This window comes from Zootermopsis nevadensis, unplaced genomic scaffold, assembly GCF_977971745.1.
Source record: "Zootermopsis nevadensis isolate Lab colony 2312 unplaced genomic scaffold, Znev_1.0 Znev_ptg000019l, whole genome shotgun sequence".
Lineage (NCBI taxonomy): Eukaryota > Metazoa > Arthropoda > Insecta > Blattodea > Termopsidae > Zootermopsis > Zootermopsis nevadensis.
In genome coordinates, this window is record NW_028259151.1 from 3,822,793 (window position 1) to 3,843,342 (window position 20,550).

The following is a 20,550-nucleotide window of genomic DNA, read 5'->3' on the forward strand; positions in this document are numbered from 1 at the left end:
GTCTAGCACAGTCACAGATAACTGGGCGGCTCCAAGCGTGGTTGAGTACCATCCCGTCAAATCACTGATCGACTAGCGCTGGTGTTTGTCTTTCACCGCGACTTTATCCTACATCGATTTATTGCCATTTCCCCTGCACACTCAATAATATTTTCTTGCATCCCTGTTCTAAATGAGCGAAGAGCTGACTGAACACCGCAACTAATCAAGGAGGACCGAAGAATGTACACAACTGCTATTCAAAAAAATGCAGCTCGTCCCTGAGAGTAAAACTATGGCCACACGAAGACTGACTTTCAGAAATTTCTCTTACGACCATTTACCAAAAGTTATTTTCCGATACGCGAACAATCAGATTAATTAAAATTAATTTGATTGATTGATTGATTGATTAACACCTGTTCACAGAGTCAGCGTAGCACCGAAGGCGAAGGAATAGGCATATTTTACACACATATTTTTATTTTTGGTCTTTTGTTCAATGAAAGTTAACTTTTGTTTTTGTTTGCATGCCACCATCAAATGGCAGTCAGCCAAGAAGGTTATGGAACAGTTTAAATAACTGCAGCTCATTGTCATTTACATGCTAGCGTTCGTGAAGCAGGTACATGACCACCGATAAACTCATTATTTTTCAGGAAAAATGTATCATCAGAAGGTGTTAAAATACTTGAACGGCGATCCTCAATCCGCTGCCGGGGGCACAAGCGGTTCGTCAATGTCTTTTGTGCTGCCCGCGTACATTTTAAACTTCTGTAATATTGTAACATTCTGTGTAATTAAAAATATTGTGTCGCCTGAATTAAATATTCCACAAATCTGTTAAATGAAATTAAAGAGTGTACTTGTAGATTTGTTGCATTTTAATACATCGTTATGACAAACTAATTGTAATTTGTAACCTGCTGGCCCTCCAGTTAATAATAAAGGATGAATGTGGCCCTAGGTCTTTCAGTGTTCTGTCCCATCACCAATATTGTTGTCTTCTACTTGTAAGGACACCACAAGCTCCGCAATTGCTGTGACCGGGTGACGCCATATTTTTGTTGTTGTTTCTCTGTTTCTTGTTTTGAGGTTTGCAAAATCACTGACTGTTTTTGTCAAAGTTTGTGGGAGTTTCGTGCTGTTAATTGCGACAATATTTTGAGAATGTTAAGCTGTTTGTAAAAGGCAGGCGGCGTTGAGCGGTGGTGGAATGTCTTGTCGAGAGGGGCAGCATTTGGCTCACCCAGGCATTTAGGCTCTGCTGTTTCCCAAGTACTACAAAATAAGCACTTTGCTCCTTCCCCCACTAACCGCAAATACCAAACCATCATCGACTTCAACACATGAACTTCATGCAAATCACTTTCATGACGTCATACAAGTAAACTCATCGGAACGAGGGTGAGGCAAGATGGCGACTGCAATGTGGTCGTGTTCGTGTTGTCTTCGGTTTAAATTTAGTCCAGAAGAATTAGAGCAAAGACACAAGAGTCAAGAAATTGACAGATTGATAGAAAAAGATAAACAATCTTTACGAAGGCAAGTGAAATTGTTATTACTTGGTGCTGGTGAGAGTGGAAAATCAACGTTTCTGAAGCAAATGCGAATTATCCATGGTATTAAGTTCGAACCTGAACTTGTGAAAGAATACCAACATGTGATTTATCAAAACATTGTGAAAGGCATGAAGGTGTTAGTAGATGCTAGGGACAAACTCAACATTCCGTGGGAAAATTCAAATAATTCTGGCCATGGTCATCACATCCTTAAGTATGAAAACAGGATGATGTTGGATGATAGACTTTTCTTGCATTATGCCCCCTCGTTGCAAAGTTTGTGGAAGGATTCTGGTATTAGGAAAGCATTTGATAGAAGACGAGAGTTTCAGTTGGTAAGTTGTGTATTTTCTTAGATAGATTCTAATTTTTCTGTTTTTAAGTTTTCATAATTGCATGTCAAATTAAATAGGTTAGCAACATTTGTTGTGAAAGGAATGTGCTATTTGTATCTTTTGATTTCTTATTATAGACATCCGTTTTCGTTTCATATTGATAGTGATACTATTGGCAGTGAGATGTAAAATGAGATTGTGGCTAACCCCCCATGTTTCTGCCTTTGTCTCTGTGTCATCTCTAATTTCTATGCTACTTATGATCAGTACAGCTCTCGCCCCATTTGATGATTCCTTCAAACCATGATAGCTCAGGAAATATTCCATCTAGAGAATTCTTCCTTTTACATTTTAATTTTGTTTTGAGGATTTTTACCCTTCTTATTATTATGTGCCATTTTTACCACATCTGTATAATTTGTAAACAGACAAAAGTTGTGTAGCTGCTTTTAAAGATTAATGAATATTTGACAGTACATAATAGGATGGACTGTCATTCATTTGTGGTTAGATATGGTGTAGCTTTCTAAATGAAAGTTACAGATTCTTCACTTGTGTTGCAGGAAGGAAAATTCTGGCCATCACATATGTAGTTAATGCATGAAGAAGAAATCCTTACCTCAGGTACTGAGTGAAGATTGTTTGAGAATAAATTTGTTAATGTCTGTGCTTACTGTGGTTTTAGAGCAGCTGTAATACCATTCAATATTTTAACATTGTCTTACAGTGAGGTAACAAATTCTTTTACATTATTGTATTCATTTTCCTGAGAATGATTTGAATTTTTAGCATATTAGTGCAGCACTAAACATAGCAAACATTTCTGCACCAAAACTGTAGATGCAGTTACTTGTGTCAGTTGTGCTATTTTAGTTGTATTATGCTCCTTCCACAACACTGAAAGCCTTTTTTCATTTTCCATTGAACAGAACATTGAAGTTGACGATGGCTCTGTTTTAGGTTGTTGCACGATGTAGTCTGGTAGAACTTTGCAGACATTTCAGGGTGATGATCCTGATAATGGAGGCAGGAAGTACCTGTCAGTAAACTTCTACCAGAGTGCATGGCTTAACAACCCAGAAGACAGCCATCTTCATACTCACTGCTGTGAGAACCTGAAATCTCATGTTTGAAATAAGCTACACATGTTTGAGTTGCTAATTGAAATTCTAAATGAAACTGTCTTACAAGGGATATGTTTGTTAAGAGAGGCCAACTGTTTTTGGTTGTATAAGATGGACCTGTCTGAAGCACGCGCTAGGGAGGATGTCGGCTTCAGTTGGTTTGTAGCTATAGCTGTGTTTGGATCGGTATGTCACCGCAGCTGAGGCTGTACGACCCCCATTACTACTGAACTTCCCTCTCTCGGCTTACACATCGGTCATTTTGGTGCCACGACTACTCGCGCGAACTATATGAAAGAATAGTTCTAAGCTTGCTTACACAAACTTGTCTGTTTCCTGTTTAAATTAATATGTATTAATATTTATTTATAGATACTTTTATTTTCATAAATCTGTGATAACATGTTACCAGTGTATATTGTTGTTTAGGTTTCTAAAAAATTTGTACTTCCTGTTTTTATCATCTCAACTTCATAGTTTGAAAAGTTTCAAGTTGACGTTTCTGTCTGTTTCAGAGTGATTCAGTACAATATTTTTTCAATGACCTGGAGAGGATAGCAAGAACAGTGAGTAGACACAGAACCATTTACTCTGCCTGTAACTGGAACATGAATCTGTCTTTGAAATTTAAAGGAAATATAACTGAATCAATGATTTCAGAAACAAATAAGCCAGGAATCACAAGTTTTTGAGGAGGCAAAGAAAACCGTTCATTACATTAATATAAAGTACTCTTTTAAATGCAGGGAATTCTGTTCATGTTTATTGAAATTTTAATCTTTTATAAGAAACAGTTTTTAATTCTGACTTTTGTTATTTCTCCATGAACAGACTCATTCCTTATGCTATTATTGTTATTTATTGCTTAGTTATGTCATTGTTAGTGAGATTAATTTTATGTGCATAATTTGGTGGCATACAAGTTCTGTGTTATGTATGTAATCTACATTAGAATAATATGGCATATTGCTGTAGTAACACAAAACAAGCAAGTAAAAAAGTAAAAGGATATGTATGTAATAAATTAAATATGACTCTTAGGTAGTCATAACAAATTTCATGCAAGTAGTACAGTAAATCCTTGTTCAGTGCAGGGAATATGCCCCTCAAAAGTGGCACATTTGGTAAATCTGTTTTTGGACATACTTAATATTGTACAGGATTACTAGAATGCAGTCATGGAAGGTCAAAGCAAATAAATAATAAATTCATAATATACTGTAGTGATATTTAATGAAAAAAGTATGTAAAGTATCATCAGAAAGTTAAGTATTAAAGTAAAATATGAATGGAATGTTTGGTATTAAACTAAAGTATTACAACACAGTTAGGCATCACATTCCATCATAATGGATGTTGATAGTTTGGGATGAGCGCAAGCAGGAATGGGTGATTTTGATTTTATTAAATCAATAATATTTTATTGTTTACTTTTCTTATGAAAATCTTTCCTTCTATGAAGCTGTGAGTTGAAGTCATTTTTTTAAAACTTCAAAATTTCTGTCCATTATGGCATCCATATCAACACCTGCCATTGCCAGCTTCTTTACTTTGCGAAGAGAATCAGGCATGGCCTTTGCTATTAACATAGGCATAACAAGTTGCTCATCATCATCATCAATTTTATTGTGTATATCATCACAACAAGCTCCTAGTTCATTAACTGTTGAAAATCAGACTGCATATAATCAAATTTTCTGCTTTTGGCAAATGGTTCATGTTTATTTTTACGCATATAATCATATTGGCATTTGATAAATATATTTTGGAGGAGGGTTTTCTGTACACACACACAAAAATGGAGGGAACGAAAAAGCCACCCACTTTTTAATAAGTTCAGTTTCCTGCCTCTGCATCAGGCCAATTTCTTGGGTTGGCTATTTGAATAAGTAGAAATGCACTCTTTTAATGCTTCAGACTCCCTGCATTCCTTGCAAGTCTCAAGATTGCAGTCACAAACAGTAGCTTGATTTGTTTCTGCCTTACTTACCACAGAACTTCACTAGCTGGGAACATAAACAATACTGGTTAACTTACCCATGTGTGTTATAAACAGTGTTGTCAGTTGTAACCACTCCCAGATTTTACACACTTTTGGATAACTGGGTTTGGCATCATGAAAGAATGATTCTTGTTTCTGCATTCTGTCATCAAAGATTATCATCCTCTTCTTATTTTCCATATTTTTATCACCTTTGACTAAAAACGATCCCGAGAGCACGTAGTTAAGCTATGGACATCCTGTCGCGGTACACTCTGTATTGCAGACAACATCTCAGTGCTTCACTTCTTATTAATGTTTTAAAGGCAAAGAAGTCATTATTTACACAGCTGGTATTCATGTACCTACAGAGCAGATAAGAGAATTTTCTACCTTTGGCATGAACGGTGTGCTGAGACATTCCTTTAACTAGGTGTGCCAGTGCTGCAAATAACATATGCAGGTTTCTGAGCATATTTGCCAAAAACAAGAGGCGATTTTAACATAGTTGTATTCATACGTCATTAAAAAGAGGTTCATCTGTACAGGTGGATAGATTCCCATTTGATGAGGATGTAAAGGGTTACAGTAGCATATCACATAAACATTCCATGCATTTAAAAATATTTTTGTTTTTAGGACTATGTACCGTCTCATCTAGACATTCTGCATGCACGCAAAGCTACAAAGGGGATCACAGAATTTGTTATCCGTATCAACAACATACCTTTCCAGTTTGTGGATGTTGGTGGTCAGCGGTCACAGAGACAGAAATGGTTCCAGTGCTTTGACAGTGTCACTTCAATTCTCTTTCTTGTATCATCTTCTGAGTATGACCAAGTGCTGCTGGAGGACAGGTCAGTATAAATTAAAGTGGAATAGCTTTGGCCTGTTGCCATTTATGTTTATGTTGACACTGCCTGAGTGTCTGGGACTGTTAAATATTAAATGAATATGACATATTACTTTTGCAGATTGTATATATTTTTTCAAAAATATAATTTACACCACAATAAAATTGTGACAGAATATCTGTTAAGATATTTAACATATAATATATGTATACATTGTTTTTAATCTCTTTCTCTGAGGTACTCAAAAATGCAGTTGGATGTGGCCCAGTGGGGAGTGCCATTACACTTGTAGGATGTTTGAATTTCATATTCTGACTGTTCTCCCCCCCAATTTTTATGCACAATGTACAGACTTTTGCACACACTGTTTTTTCTAAGTGGAGATGCAGCACTTACAGGACCTATGCCTACTTTACATGAACCCTTTGCTTACATTATATGAAATCTTTATAATATTGGGTATACCGTTAATCGTTAGATTGGATCTGGCAGCTGACATGACACACTTCTTGCATATACTTGCTATGGTAGCCAGTTATTCATGGCTTGCTTTACTGCTGTATTTATTTTATAGAACAGACTCGAAGTGACGACTCTCTGCTACTAAGCATGCGTCACATCAGGAGAGTGTGTTCCTAGACACACATTGAAGTTGCTGTACAGGAATAGCAGAAATTTCATGCCTATTTTCTTGAAGTTCCTCTATAGAGTGCAGATTTTTCACATACACTTTTTCTTTTAGCATGCCCCACTAATAGAAGTCACGAGGATTTAAATCAGGTAATTGCAAAGGCCACAATTCTTGACTTATAACTCATTCACTGAAGACTTCATATAATGCAACCATAGAATTGTTCACAGTGTTTGCATTTTCTTGCATAAAATGCCTGCCTATACGATTTTTCTTCAACAGTCAGTTAATCGCAGAAGTGTAAGAGAATCAATCTCTCATAATGTTCAGTATTGTTTCATAAAAACTCCAGTAAGTTGTCTGTAATAGGTACTATTAAGTTGGTAACTCTAGCGGAGGGTCATGTGAATCGAACTCTGAATTGCATATTGGCTCCACATGAGCTGCATACTGGCTCAGCGAGCCACTCAGTTGTGCGGCTCACGGGCTCACGTGTTAAAGCAGTCTAACTGTACCAGGGGGTCCAACAGATAGGTTTTCTATCCTCTTCCCCCTTTTACCTGAAGACAAGAAAAGTTCAGCTTCTGAAACATTGTAGTTTTATGATTTGATATTTAGACAGTGGACAGTCCAAAAAAAAAATTTATTTATTATAACACACCATTGTCAGAAACCTTCAAACTTCATCTAAATCTGTACTTAATGTTGACCTTGGCGCTAGATGGAAGTGTGATCAGATTTGAACTCCAGCTGCCTTACTTACCGCAGGAAGAAAAGCCCTCAGTACCCACTGGTTGGGCTGGATGGTTGCCAGAGACAATCTGAATGGTATCATCCAGCTTGTATCCAGTCACGGTACCAAGAAGGGTTCAAGAGGAAACAGGCAGAGGGTAACCTGCAAATAGCATGATTTTCATTCTATTTTCATAGTTTTCATTCAGAGATATTAGCACTTCAATTTTTCCCATGTAATATCTGTTCCCAAGTTTTTGAGATGACAATTTTTTTCCCATTCATTCTGAACACATTTCACTGCTAGATTATAATAATCTGCCCTCTATGAATAATTATGATTTTACATTCATGGATCCCTTTTATGTCTACTTTACATGATGTATATGAAATGAATGCATATGCAGACTGTACCTTGTCTGTCCACGTGATTCAACATAAGAACTGCTGGGTGGATTTGGATAACATTTGGTCTGGACTTTATATCATTGTTGTTGACTCTAGAATTGTATTTTTCAATTTCTTACATTTGGTAATATCAACATGGTGGATGAACATCTTGTGAGGTATGATCAACACAAATTCCACACTGTGGGGTCATACAGTGATGTACTATAAAAAGTTTTAAAAACAACACAACTTTGGTATAATGTAAAATAACGATATGACAGCTGCATGAAATGAAAAAGAATTGATGTGACCTCTCAATCCTGTGACCACATGTACAAGTCCAGAACACTTCTACAAAGTTCACTTTGTGCTGTATGATACTTAAGACACTTCAAACACATGTACTGTTCGCGACCGTAATCTTGAGACTTGCAAGGAATGCAGGAAGTCTGAAGCGTTAAAGGCTACTGCATAGCAGACTCTATCTTTCCTCCACCCCATTTTCTCATCCCACAAGTCTCAAGATTACAGTCGCGAACAGTACTTAAGGCTTTAAGAACACATGTCTGTAGTTAGAAACTAAATTTGTCTAAGCGTGATGACTGACATATTTTGAGAATACTTTTTCTATAGTCTGTTGTAATCAATCCTAGGATTGGTTGCCAGCGGCTCTTGAGCTGCTGATACTTGGGAAATCCTGAGGATCTTTAATGCGGTGGATTCCCCTTGCCTTCCACATTCTATGCCGTTGACCCATGAGGGTGTCTTGAACCTCCACCCGCTCATCCACCCTCCGAAGAGGCTGTTGACACTTGGTAGAGGGGGACCACTTACACTGGTGGTCATTTGGTCTGTGGACGCAGTTTAACGTCATGCCCGGGACTAACTTTTTCTTTAACATGTACAAATTAAGAGACTTTCAACATGTGTCATAGGCTGTACATTGCATTTATTGATCAGATTGTAATAGAAAATCAGGGCCTTCTGAATCCATGCTGTTCCCTCAACAGTCGGTTCCTGATTAACAGTTTAATGGACAGAGAAGAAATAAAGCAATATTTAAAATGTATGTTCGTGCATTTTTATGAGAACTGTGAAAAATATATACATATGATTGTAATTTGTTCATTTCTTTTGTTAATGAAGAAGATAAGTAGACAGTGGTTAATTAATAAATCTTATGTTGAAGAGAGACAAATAAGTTTGTACAGCACCTGCAGTCTGTTGCGGTGCATAAGTGGATAATACTGATGGTAATGCTTGCATAGTAGTCCCTGTGTGTATAATATATTTTTTATTTCAGCTAGGAGAATTTGTATTTAAAAACTTGCAAAGAATACATGTGGGAACACTCCCGGTGCAGATTACACCTTTTCGGTCCTGTTTTAACTGTAGACAACACAAAGGACAACTAGCAGGCTGGGTCCTGCTATTATTTGCTATTGTTCTGTTCCGCATATATACACGTACATATGAATACAAATTTAAAAATGACTGATGTGAAGAACTTATAGCAATTGTTTTAGTTCTCCTTTAATGTTCATGTGTCATTTCTAATAAATTTTCTTTTCTTTACAGACGCACAAACCGCTTGGAGGAATCACGGAACATATTTGACACAATTGTTAATAACCTAGTGTTTCGTGGTGTGTCCATTATTTTGTTTCTCAATAAAACAGACCTACTTGTTGAGAAAATTCGCTCAGGTATTTCAGATGTGCGTGCATATTTTCCCCAGTTTACTGGTGACCCACGCAACTTGTCTGATGTTCAAGCATTTATTGTAACTATGTTCACAAGTGTAAAGAGAGACCCAAGGAAGCCATTATTTCATCATTTCACGACAGCTGTTGACACAGAGAATATCAAGGTTGTGTTCAATGCTGTTAAAGACACTATCCTACATAGGAACCTTGAGTCGCTCATGCTTCAGTGACAACTTGTTCAGGTTGGGAGCTGGAGAAGTGTTAGTCAGTTTGTTAGATTCTTCTTTGTATTGGAATGCAGTAAACTAATTGCATGATTTTGTACCTCATTTATTACCTGGCCATCTGTTGGATTCATATCTATAATACTGCAGTTATGTATTAAGCTATGTCTGCGTTCTTAAGATTTGGATGTTGCTTTGTTCAATATCTTGGGTTGCATTATTTTACTGTTAAGACTCCCACTGACTGAAAAGTCTGGAGAAAAAAGGAGAAACAATTTGTCATAATAAGCACTCCTGTCTCATTTCTGACATACTTTGGCAATATTTGAAAGGTATTTTTCAACTGAATAAATCTCTGAAAAGCAGTCAAAATGTATAAACCAGTGGTGGAGCATTTTTTCAGAATTGTTAGCCAAATTTCAAGGTTGGGGGGTCATGACAATTTTTGCAATTGATTACATACATTGTACAAGACAGCTATGCAGATTTGGGCAAAAAATTATGAAAGAGGAAAGAAATATAAAGAAAGAGAAAAATAGTTAGTGGCTTCTGAGTGTTCCATATTTATTACACCTTGAACTTCAGTTTTTTCAGTGAAAATAATGTCTTGGAGTTACAGGGGTTGAGACTGTTTTCTAATTCTTGAAGTTCAGTGTTGTACCAAGAATCAGAAAAATTGCATAACCTGTTCTTTGATTGTTTCACCATTTTTTAAGGAAAATGTTTGATCTTCCTATTTTAATTATTTTTCTCTTTGAAGCAAAATATGTACAAGAAATTTACCATTTTGATTAGTCCTGTACAACACAGTCACAATCTTCATCCTCCATAATGCACAGCCACAAGTCATAACGTGGCACACACCCACAACAAAGGTTACACAGTTAAAATTGCAATAAATGTGATGCATCTCACTACATCAAAAGCCAGCACACAAGCAAGTAGATTGTTAAAAGTCAAGATTTTGCTAATATCTTAGCTTTCAAAGTCACACAGTCCCTTTGCACTGCAACTCTTCACTGTACTATATCTCTTCTTGGTGTGTCTGCACAAACAGCAGGCCGATATTAAGGAAGGACTAGGTGGCTTCCAGTTGCTCACTGGTTGTTGCTGCTAAAGATACATTTTATCTGATCACTTCTCATCTCTGTGTTCCAGTGTATGGCATACCGTAGAACCATGAAAGTGAGACTTTGTTATTTTTCATTTTTGAAAGTGTTTGCCAGGCTAATGTGGCTGACATGAATGCTCCACTGCTGGTATAAACTGCTTGAACATATAGAGTGTGAAATATTTAAAATGCTTTCAACCATTTATTCAAATTGTTTTTAATTTCATGATGAAACAAGTACTGGGTCAAATGTTATAATTTTTCACTTTAATTTATTGTGATCTGAAAAGCAAGTATGCTCATAAATATTAATTGTGTGAGCAGAATTCCTAAGCCATTACTTTCTCTTAAAATCTGTAGGTGTTACAATGTTAATCACACACGATTTTAATGCTGACTGTTATATACTATGGTTCTTCGGTAGGTACTGTCAGTAAAATAACGGAATATGACATTTTGGCAAGTTTATTAATTTCTTTAGTTATTTCTGGCAGTAACTGATATGGTAGATCTTCCTTGAGGAAATGATACTTGGTCGAGAAATTTCCCTTTTTAACAGAGCCAGAAGCTTCATTACTGTGTGCACAAAAGTCTGTCATTAGACTCTCGTCTACAAGGTCATTCCAGTTAACATCTTCACATGTCCTCAGATCATACAAAAGAATCTGTACATGTCTGCAGTATTCTGTGACATTTATATATAGTGAGGAGTTTGCCTGTTTAGTAATTTGCTCTTTAGGAACCCGAAGGTTCATAACCAGTGTCACAAAATGTCTACCCATGTCAAAGTTTTATAAATGCTTACAAGCTTTCTGTCCACACCCCCACCAAGCTGAAGGATTACCCCTTGTCAGCTGTTTATAACGTTCAACACATTCATAACTATCCCCCATACTGAAGGCTGTCTCATGTGTCAGTAAGCTAAGGATGTACTTAAATGACTGCATCTTACAGATTACTTTGTTTTTTTATCATTCTTCTTATGGTTTGGTCGTGTGCAGTATTTTCCAGTTCCTGCTGAGTGTTGCACCAAGAGTTAAATGTGTAGAAGGTTGTCATTGGACTGTTACATGTGAACTCCTTGTGGAAGTCAGTACATTATGTAACTAAGTTTACTTTCCATATACCTTGTCACATATAAATCATGCTGTGTAGGATTTGAGGTTTCCACAGCGGTGGGTATGAAGATCGCTGTCTTCTGGATTGTTACGCCGTGTAGTATGGTAGATGTCCAACGTTTCAGAGGTCATACTACCTGATGACGAAGGCAGTATGACCTCTGAAATGCTCGTGGACATCTACCAGACTACCAACAACCCAGAAGACAGCGATCTTCATAAATCATGCTGTTTATTTTTGTAAGTAGTGATGATGGCTGTAGCATGTACTGGAATTGTACCAAACCTTAGCCTACTTATGAGGCAAATTTGAGTAGGTTATATCAGTATGTTCATTTCAATTTGAGTGTTTAAATTTCATTTTTATTATGATTGTGAAAATATAGAATTTTCACATTTATTGTACATTTAGTATGTACAATAAATGTGCCTGGATGTGCAAAGGCCTCCATATTCATATGTGGTGATGTCTGTGGGGACATCTTATTATCTGGTTTTAAATGGTCTGTAAGAAATGAGCTGCGAAGTTGTCTTCTCTACGCCGCATCAGGCAGTGGCATAGCACTCAGTTTTATTTGCAACACATAACCTCTGCAGAATGATAAGATTAATAATTTAGTATCTGTTTAATTCACAGCTTAAATTTCTTATGTTTTTATTTGTATATATTTTTCTTCTGACTACAGCTCTTTATGAGCCTTGGCTTCCTGGAGAACCCTCCTCCTTTCATCTCTTTCTTATGCTTTCATTTACCAGGCCTTAATTTTTAAGGTTTTAATATCATTTGGTACACAGTCTAGCCACCTTAATTTAGGTTGTCCACTTTTGCGATTGGCTTCAGTCTGGTTGAAGGTTAATTTCTTGTCAGGTAGATTTTCTTCCATTCTTGCTATATGTCCTATCCATCTTGGTCTTGACAACTTGATTGTTTTAACATTCCTTATATAGATTGTGTATGAGCCGGGATAGCTCAGTTAGTATAGTGACTAGCTATGGGCTGGACGACCGGGGTTCGATCCCCGACGGGGGCAGAGGATTTTTCCTCTAGCCTCTGCATCCAGACCTGCTCTGGGACCCACCCAGTCTCCTCTACAATGGGTACCGGGGTCCTTTCCCTGGGGTAAAGCCGGCCGGGGCGTGAAGCTGACCACTCACCCCCATCTAGTGCCGAGGTCAAGGAAGAGAGGAGCTATACCTCCACTCACCCCAAGCGCCTACATGGCGTATAGTGGGACAAACTTTACTTTACTTGTAGATTGTGTATTTTATTGTTTTTTATTCTCCAGACACCATTTTCATATATTACTATTCCTTTTATTTTGCTTATGTCAAAATAAAGCTGTTTATGATAATGTTACAATTGATGTTAAGAAGTTTTTATAAATTTTCTGTCCAGTCAGGCTGCTCATTCACTTACCTCAGATGATTTATGGCACTAATAGCTGACTGTCTTATGTTTCATTCCAGAAGGTTTGAGACACACACGTGCGCATACATTATGTTTTAACTGACAGTCCTTCAGGTTTGATTTCAAGGGAGATTTTTCCTGAGTTTGTCAGGTGTCCCACAGCTGCAATGTGAATTAGCCTAAAAGTGTGGAAAAGTTGTAAATGAAGGCATAAACCACAAGTAACACTTTATATTTTACTCATGTTTATGTTCATTCATTATTTTGACGTTTTGAAGTGTTACATTTTGACAGCTTACCGGTGGCAGCTCATACTTATGTGCTGAAAAATCTTTCTCAGGGTGAAGGGAATGACAGTAAGAAATTTTAGACCCAATGATCAATGACTGTATTATGAAGAACAATGAACTGGCATATTTCTTTATTATGCAGCATGTCTTGCAAGAGTTAAAGAAATGAATGTTTTATTCATGGTATATTACAGACAGAATGGAACACAGTATAAAAAATGTAAGCCATTTTATGCAAATTTGGCAAAAATTTCTTTTTCATAACACTTAATACAATATTATTTCAATATATTTTAAAGCAAGCCTGTATACTGTAAATCTGATTCTGAATGCAGTAGCAGGCTCTTGTGAACACAGTAATGAACGAAGATTCCTGTCTTCCGGGTTGATGCGCTATGTAGTTTCAGGGGTCATACTGCCTCCGTCATCAGGGCGTTGAATATCATCGCCCTGATGATGGAGGAAACGTTGGTAAACATCTACCATACCATACGGCGCAACAACCCAGAAGACAGAAATCTTCATACTCACCGCTGTGAAAACCTCAAATCTTACACAGTAATGAACCTTTAGGTTCCATAAAAGGCCAGGAATTTCTTGACTAGCTGAGCAGCTATGATCTGTTCCATTTAATTAGTTAATCTACTTTAAACCATATTACATGAATTAAGAAGGGGGAAGCCTTTAACAGCCTGGAAGGGTTTTGAAGTCCATTTGTGTGCAGGACATGACTTCTGGCTTCATGTGTCTTACAAACTGACTTAAATACTTGTGCTTGTTTATGTGAGCAAACATCAAAATGGCTATTGAAATTGTATATAAATGACTGATTATTTCTGTGTCTTATAATAATTAACATAATAAGTATGATTATTATATATACAGTATGTAAATATGTACAACATAAATGGCCTTTTAAAAATTGTAAGCATGGTACTCAGGTCAGATATATTACTCTTTCTAATATATCAAAGACCATACTGCCTTATCATAACTGTGGAAGAATATCAAAGATAGCACAGCTTTTGTTGTTTGATACTAAATATTTGTATATGTTTCAAAAATTTCCATTTTATATAAAACCTGTACATATTATTGTGATAAGTTTTGGTGTGTCTATTATGTCATTTTATTTTTATATTTTTTGTGTAACAGTTAATGTGTTTGAGTGACATTTATTGGATGATTGTTGTGAATGGTTTGTTATAGTTTCATCTGTTAATGCTCAACAGCTCAGTTTGGAACAGAAGGGGGAAGTAGGACAAAATACATTGTTTTTCATAAAAGTTTTAATATTGCCACATTTTCAAGTTTCTCCATATTATCCAAGAAATACATTTATTTAAACTGTAGAAACTTAGAATATATTAATGTCTTAGAGGAATAGTTTTATTAAAAACATGTTCTGTATATTTTCATAGCAGCCACATCAGGTTTTTGGTTAATATTAGTTTCACTTTTTCACTGTCACATTTTCTTTAAGTCTCTATTTTTAGGGGCATTTAACATAAATTGTTTTAAACAAAGGGCACTACACTCAACACAGCTTAAGTAAGAACTGAGTAACACAGAACCTTGTGTACTCAAACCTGGGCTACAGCCCTTGTAGGGCCTTGGCCACCATAACAATGCTTGCCCATTCCTCTGTTCCACCTTCCTTCTCCAAACCCTAACTCCCATTCTCTTGAGATCTTCCTCTATATCATCAAGCCATCTCTTGTGGGGTCTTCCAGGTCTTCTTCTCCCTTTGGGATTTTGATACATGGTCTTGGCAGCAGCCTGTTCTTTTGCATTCTCTCTACATGTCCAGGCCAACACAGTCTCCTTTTCCTAATTTCTGTCACAGTCCAGATCTTCATAGAGACTGTAGTGTTCGTGGTTAGTTTTTACCTGCCGCTTTTCATTGACCGCACCATATATTTTTCAGAGAACTTTCCTCTCCCGCGTCTCCAGCTTATTTTTGTCTCTTTTCGTCAGTGTCCGTGTCTCAGCACCATATAGCACTACTGGTCTTATGATTGTTTTGTATATGGTGTGCTTCAGCTGTCTTGAGACATTTGAGGATCTTAGAAGCTTCTGGTAGGCAAAATAGCATCGATTGCTTGCCACTATTCTGGCTTTGATTTCCACACTGACTTCCCCAGGTACTTGATACGTCCCTCTTCCATCTCGAGATTCGTGAGATTCTCGAGTCTACTTTTATCTCTAGCGTATATCATGTACTTGGTCTTACTGGTGTTAACTTCTAGGCCTAGCTGCTTCGATCCTTCTTCCAGTTGCTATACACTCTCTCAGGTAGTTTCCTGTTCTTCCTACTACAACTACGTCATCTGTGAAGGCTATGTATTGGACAATTCTATTAAATATCATTTCTCCTGGTTTGATGGTTTCTATCAATAAAGTCTTATGAATTCACTTGTGGCAAGAAGTGGGTTGAAGTACCTTCATAGTCATTCAGGTTTCAAATGTAAGTTTATTACTCTTCTTTAACTAATTACTAAAGTGTATTCAGTTATGGATAATAATGTGATATTAACAATTATTTGATTTTTAATTTGCATATTTAATTTTATGTAATCATTCTTCTATTCAGAGCCTCGCAGCACACTTGGAGAAAGCTTGTGGCACATTAGTGTGCCATGGTACACTATTTGAGAACCACTGCATAATATGTTACTTTATTATTATTTAAAAGTGGAGTTTTGTAAACTCTATCAGCCTGATATACTAAACCAACCTTACATCTACATCAACTGAATGAGGCTGAATGGGAGCACATTCAAAGGATTTAACACTTATAAATGACGTGGTTTAGGCAACACAAAATACTCCAAGTTTAGGATGATGATGTAACAGCATAAAAGTCCACTGTAGATAAATAAAGATAAGTACATAATGGATATATTAAGAAAACTCATAAGTAATTCATATAAAATTGTCTTGTTTAATGGCTGATGCACTATTTTTAGATTGGAATATGGATTTTTGTACTTCAGCCCAATAAAATTTGGAAATAGAAGTCAGCTGTTCAGGTCCCCCTCCCTCTTGACAATTGGCTTATGATATTTTTCTTACATTGAGGTTGATAGCATTAATATATACATCATACTAGTGCTTGACATGTGAATCACATTACGTAACTGATTTTAACTATTCGCAGCAATTTAATGTTGAAGTTGAATCAGTTTTTGGAGAGCCAGGATAGCTCGTTATAGTGACTGGCTATGGACTGGACTACTGGGGTTTGATCCCCAATGGGGGCAGAGGATTTTTCCTCAAGCCTCTGTGTCCAAACCGGCTCTGGGGCCCACCCAATCTCCTCCAGTGGGTACCAGGGTCTTTTCCTGGGGGTAAAGCACAGCCGGGGCGTGATACTGACCACTCACCCCCACCTAGTGCCGAGGTTAAGAATGAGTAGGAGCTGTACCTTCTCTCTCCTTCCCCCCCCCCCCCCCCCCCCCCCAAGCACCCACATGGCATATAGTGGGACAACTTTACTTTTACCAGCTTTTAGATACACCACGTAGAAGTTCGCGTGTTGCCTACTTTTCTGAGGAACCATACTGCCTCTATTATCAGGGTTAATGTGATTAAGGACCTTCCTCACTTCAGCTGATGTTGCTGACATTTCAGAGGACTATACTGTCTCTGTCATTGTATAGTGTGAGATCTCTAAATCACACTTCTTCTGCCATTAGACAACCTCTTCATGGTATCTCTGCCCTTTGCCACACATTCTAGAACATTGTTTCTTTACAACTGTATAATGAAATACATTGATATTTGCTTCAGAGATCAGTGTCTATGAAAGAATGTTTAGAATTAGAAAAATGTTTAATGTTCAGTTATTATTTCAGTTAACTTTGCAAGCTACAGGTTTGTTTTATGTCAGTTATATCAGTTGTTAAATTTTTAAGTTACAGTTTTGTCATTTTTGATAATTTTTGCAGTTACATTGGGGTCACTGTATTATGTTTAAATTCCAAGTATTTTTTGGAAGCATTCAAACACATCAGTCAGAATTAGGCGAGCTTGAAAAGAGAACTTGTCACTCCTACTTTTCCTAACTGTCACTGATTAAATTCAAGACTTCAATATTTAAAGATATTTGTATATAATTTTAAAATGTTCAGGTGTGTCATATCTTGTTTGAGGTTATGTAGAATTTTTGTTTATAAGTGAATATTTTCAGTAAAGGATTTACAGCTTTTGTGGGGTTGAAAGCATGTATAATGATTTGTACAGGGACCAAAGTTGCTGTTTCTAGAAATTTCACAGAATATATTATGGTATTATGTTGAAAATTTTATATATGTGGTTCAGTCAAGCAAATTCTTAATTTGTCATTAAGCTGTAAAGATACATACTGAATTTATGGTAAGTGATAGTAACCATTGTACCTTATGATGAGAAATGAAAAAATAGGTAAAGGACGGTTATTCCGAAGTGATGTGTGACCTCCATGTGTCAAGATTTAAATTAACCTTCTTTTACCCTCTCACAAATCTGATCATTTGAAGTCATCATATTTAAATTATTTATTCCCAAGTTGCAATTCAGTACATACTATATGTATGCATATATACCTGCTGGCACAAAAAATACTTTATTTTTAAATGGCGATACTAAAGAACAATGCAGTGCATTTGAATTAAATGCTGAACTGAATCTTTTTGTACACAATGAGTTTTATTCAAATCTGCTTAGTTGTTCATTTCTTCCTTCATTTTAAATAATGCCGTTATTTTTGTGCCATCTCTAACTGAAAATAATATGGCTGGATATATTTAAAATGAATTTAAGGAGAGGTTCATTACTACAGTGCAGGCCTAAAATAAAGCATATGTTAAAAAATGTTAATAATTCCCTTGTTATAATGGTGCTTCAATTACAAAGTAGTCGGTGTAGTTTAGGACATGCATGGACCCAGTATAAGAAGTTCATAATTTGTAAATTCAGCAGATGCCTTCAGTTTCGATTCCCTTAAATTCTGGAATGACTTGCCATTTTTGTTTAGCCTTAACTTTGTGTGCCCCAGTGATCAGTAAATGAGAACTGTTATATGAGGAGTAAAAAAATTAGGAACCAAGGCTTCAAGATTTTATCTTTCTCATCTGTTTCTCGACTGAAATATGACCTGCGTCTTTTGAGAAGTAAACAGTTACACGAGAATAATAGATCTTGCACTTTGTACTATAGTGTTCATTTGTTACGTATTTTATTATGCAAATCTGATGAAGTAGTTTGAAATTGTGTGTTAAAATGTATTTTGGTATGATTTCAAGTTATACATTCAAAATGGATATTTTGGGTAAGAAACTAAATTAAAATTTACATGGAGAAAGTCTCATTGTGTAGGATAGAATTCGCTTTGACTTCATAAATGTAAGTGACGGCTCCAAAAAAAGTGATCGGGTAAAGAAGAAACGTTTAGTGCAGGACAAACCTCCCGGTAGATATCTCCTGTCTGAGATTCAGACTTTTGAAACCATGTATTCATGTCACTGAATAATTTGAGATAATCCTTCACAAAAATAAGAGCACAACTGGAATTAACTACTGAGCATTTCTCCTCTTTCCCCAAGAGGGACAAATCTGTGGAATGTTGATTTGCATCATTTTGAGCTTTAACTGCATATTCATGTTAAGTGACAGTCCCAGCTGTAAGGTGCAAGTTTCCTTCGAACGCTTTTATATCTGATATTGATGGTCAGTCTTGTGGTTACTGTGGTAAATGTGGATTAAATGCAAGTCTTCTTTCCTAGGTCTTTCTACTCCACTCTCGTAATAGTAATTCGAGGGCATCATGCCAGTAGGGCAGGAGACTAAATTCGTACACGCGATAAATGTGCATTATTAGTGTTCATATGCTTAAATGTAATTGTCTCTATATCTGTGTAGAGCAGCATTACGTTGTTGGACCAGATATCTCCAATTATATGAATATGCTGATATGCCATTCTGGCATGATGCCTTGGTAACTGCATGAAGGAACTATGAAAATGTGTTGCTTATTGTTTCTTCAGTTATAATACATAGAAAACCATATTTATTTATTTCCATATACTTTTTTATTTAAAGAAGCAGTCTGTTAGTATATTTCCACTGTAACGTTTAATTTCATTGTTCAAAGCCGCAAATAGCTTTAACTGCCAATAGATGGCAGAAGATATTTCTTTCATTGATATTGTCAAACACCAAATAAACCCTGGTCAAAATGGCCATGTGTAGCATGGAAAGGATATCATTAGCCAAATTTATGTGATGGTAAACCTTAATCTTAAGTCATGATGAACAATGAATATTGTGCAAATTACTGTCCCTACTTACAATAATGTTCATTTTCTGCATTGTTCAGTAAAAAATTACTGTCGGGATTACAAAATTCTTGGACTTTGTGCGTCGTCTTCTCTTCTAAGTCGAATATAGTCCAAGAATTTAGAAATCCTATCGTCAGTACCCTTTAAAATTGAACAAATTACTGGTTTTATTTTAAAAGGTTTCCCAGTTCGCACAGTCTCAGTACTATAATGTTCCAAAGGTAGTAAGTCATAAATATATATAGCATATATATACATTGTTCATAACCACTACGCATATATTTAAAAAAATGGTGCTTCTGATCGGTGGTCTGCATAATTTATAACGTTATTGAAAAGTAATGCAGCTTGTATTTGCCAAGGTGACAATATTTTTTATAGATCTGTTTATAAACCATATTTATAACATAGATCTGATCTATTTTATAAGAACTTGTGCGTTTGCCAGACACATTGACACTACTGTGGTTATTGTATGTAATAAAGTATAGTTAAACAAGTGTTTGTTATGACTTTGTGAATTTACACTGAAACAGCTGTATTAACCCCACTTTTCTGCCGTCCCATGTGCTTGATAAAAGGCATCTCACCCCATATTCTTGATCACATTTTCATTAAAATGTGTTTAAGATCCTAACTGTGTTGCTTGAGATGGATTATCTTTGATGCAATGTCTTTATTTTAAACATCTCTAAACATTTTAGCAGCTACAGAAAATTTGGTAATTATTCACCATGAATATTTCATCACCCAGGTCCCAGCTAATGAGTACAATGCCACTGCTC

At 36.3% G+C, this 20,550-nt stretch overlaps 1 protein-coding gene across 1 annotated transcript; it reads left to right on the top strand.

Moving 5' to 3' along the window:
• Positions 1-1,086: 1,086 nt before the first annotated feature.
• Positions 1,087-20,269, top strand: cta (Guanine nucleotide-binding protein subunit alpha cta). Its single transcript, XM_022082388.2, has 4 exons — positions 1,087-1,876; positions 3,516-3,566; positions 5,621-5,838; positions 9,167-20,269. Exons 1-4 carry the CDS (start codon positions 1,397-1,399, stop codon positions 9,522-9,524), a joined length of 1,107 nt encoding a protein of 368 aa, XP_021938080.1. The 5' UTR covers positions 1,087-1,396; the 3' UTR covers positions 9,525-20,269.
• The last annotated feature ends 281 nt before the right edge of the window (positions 20,270-20,550 follow it).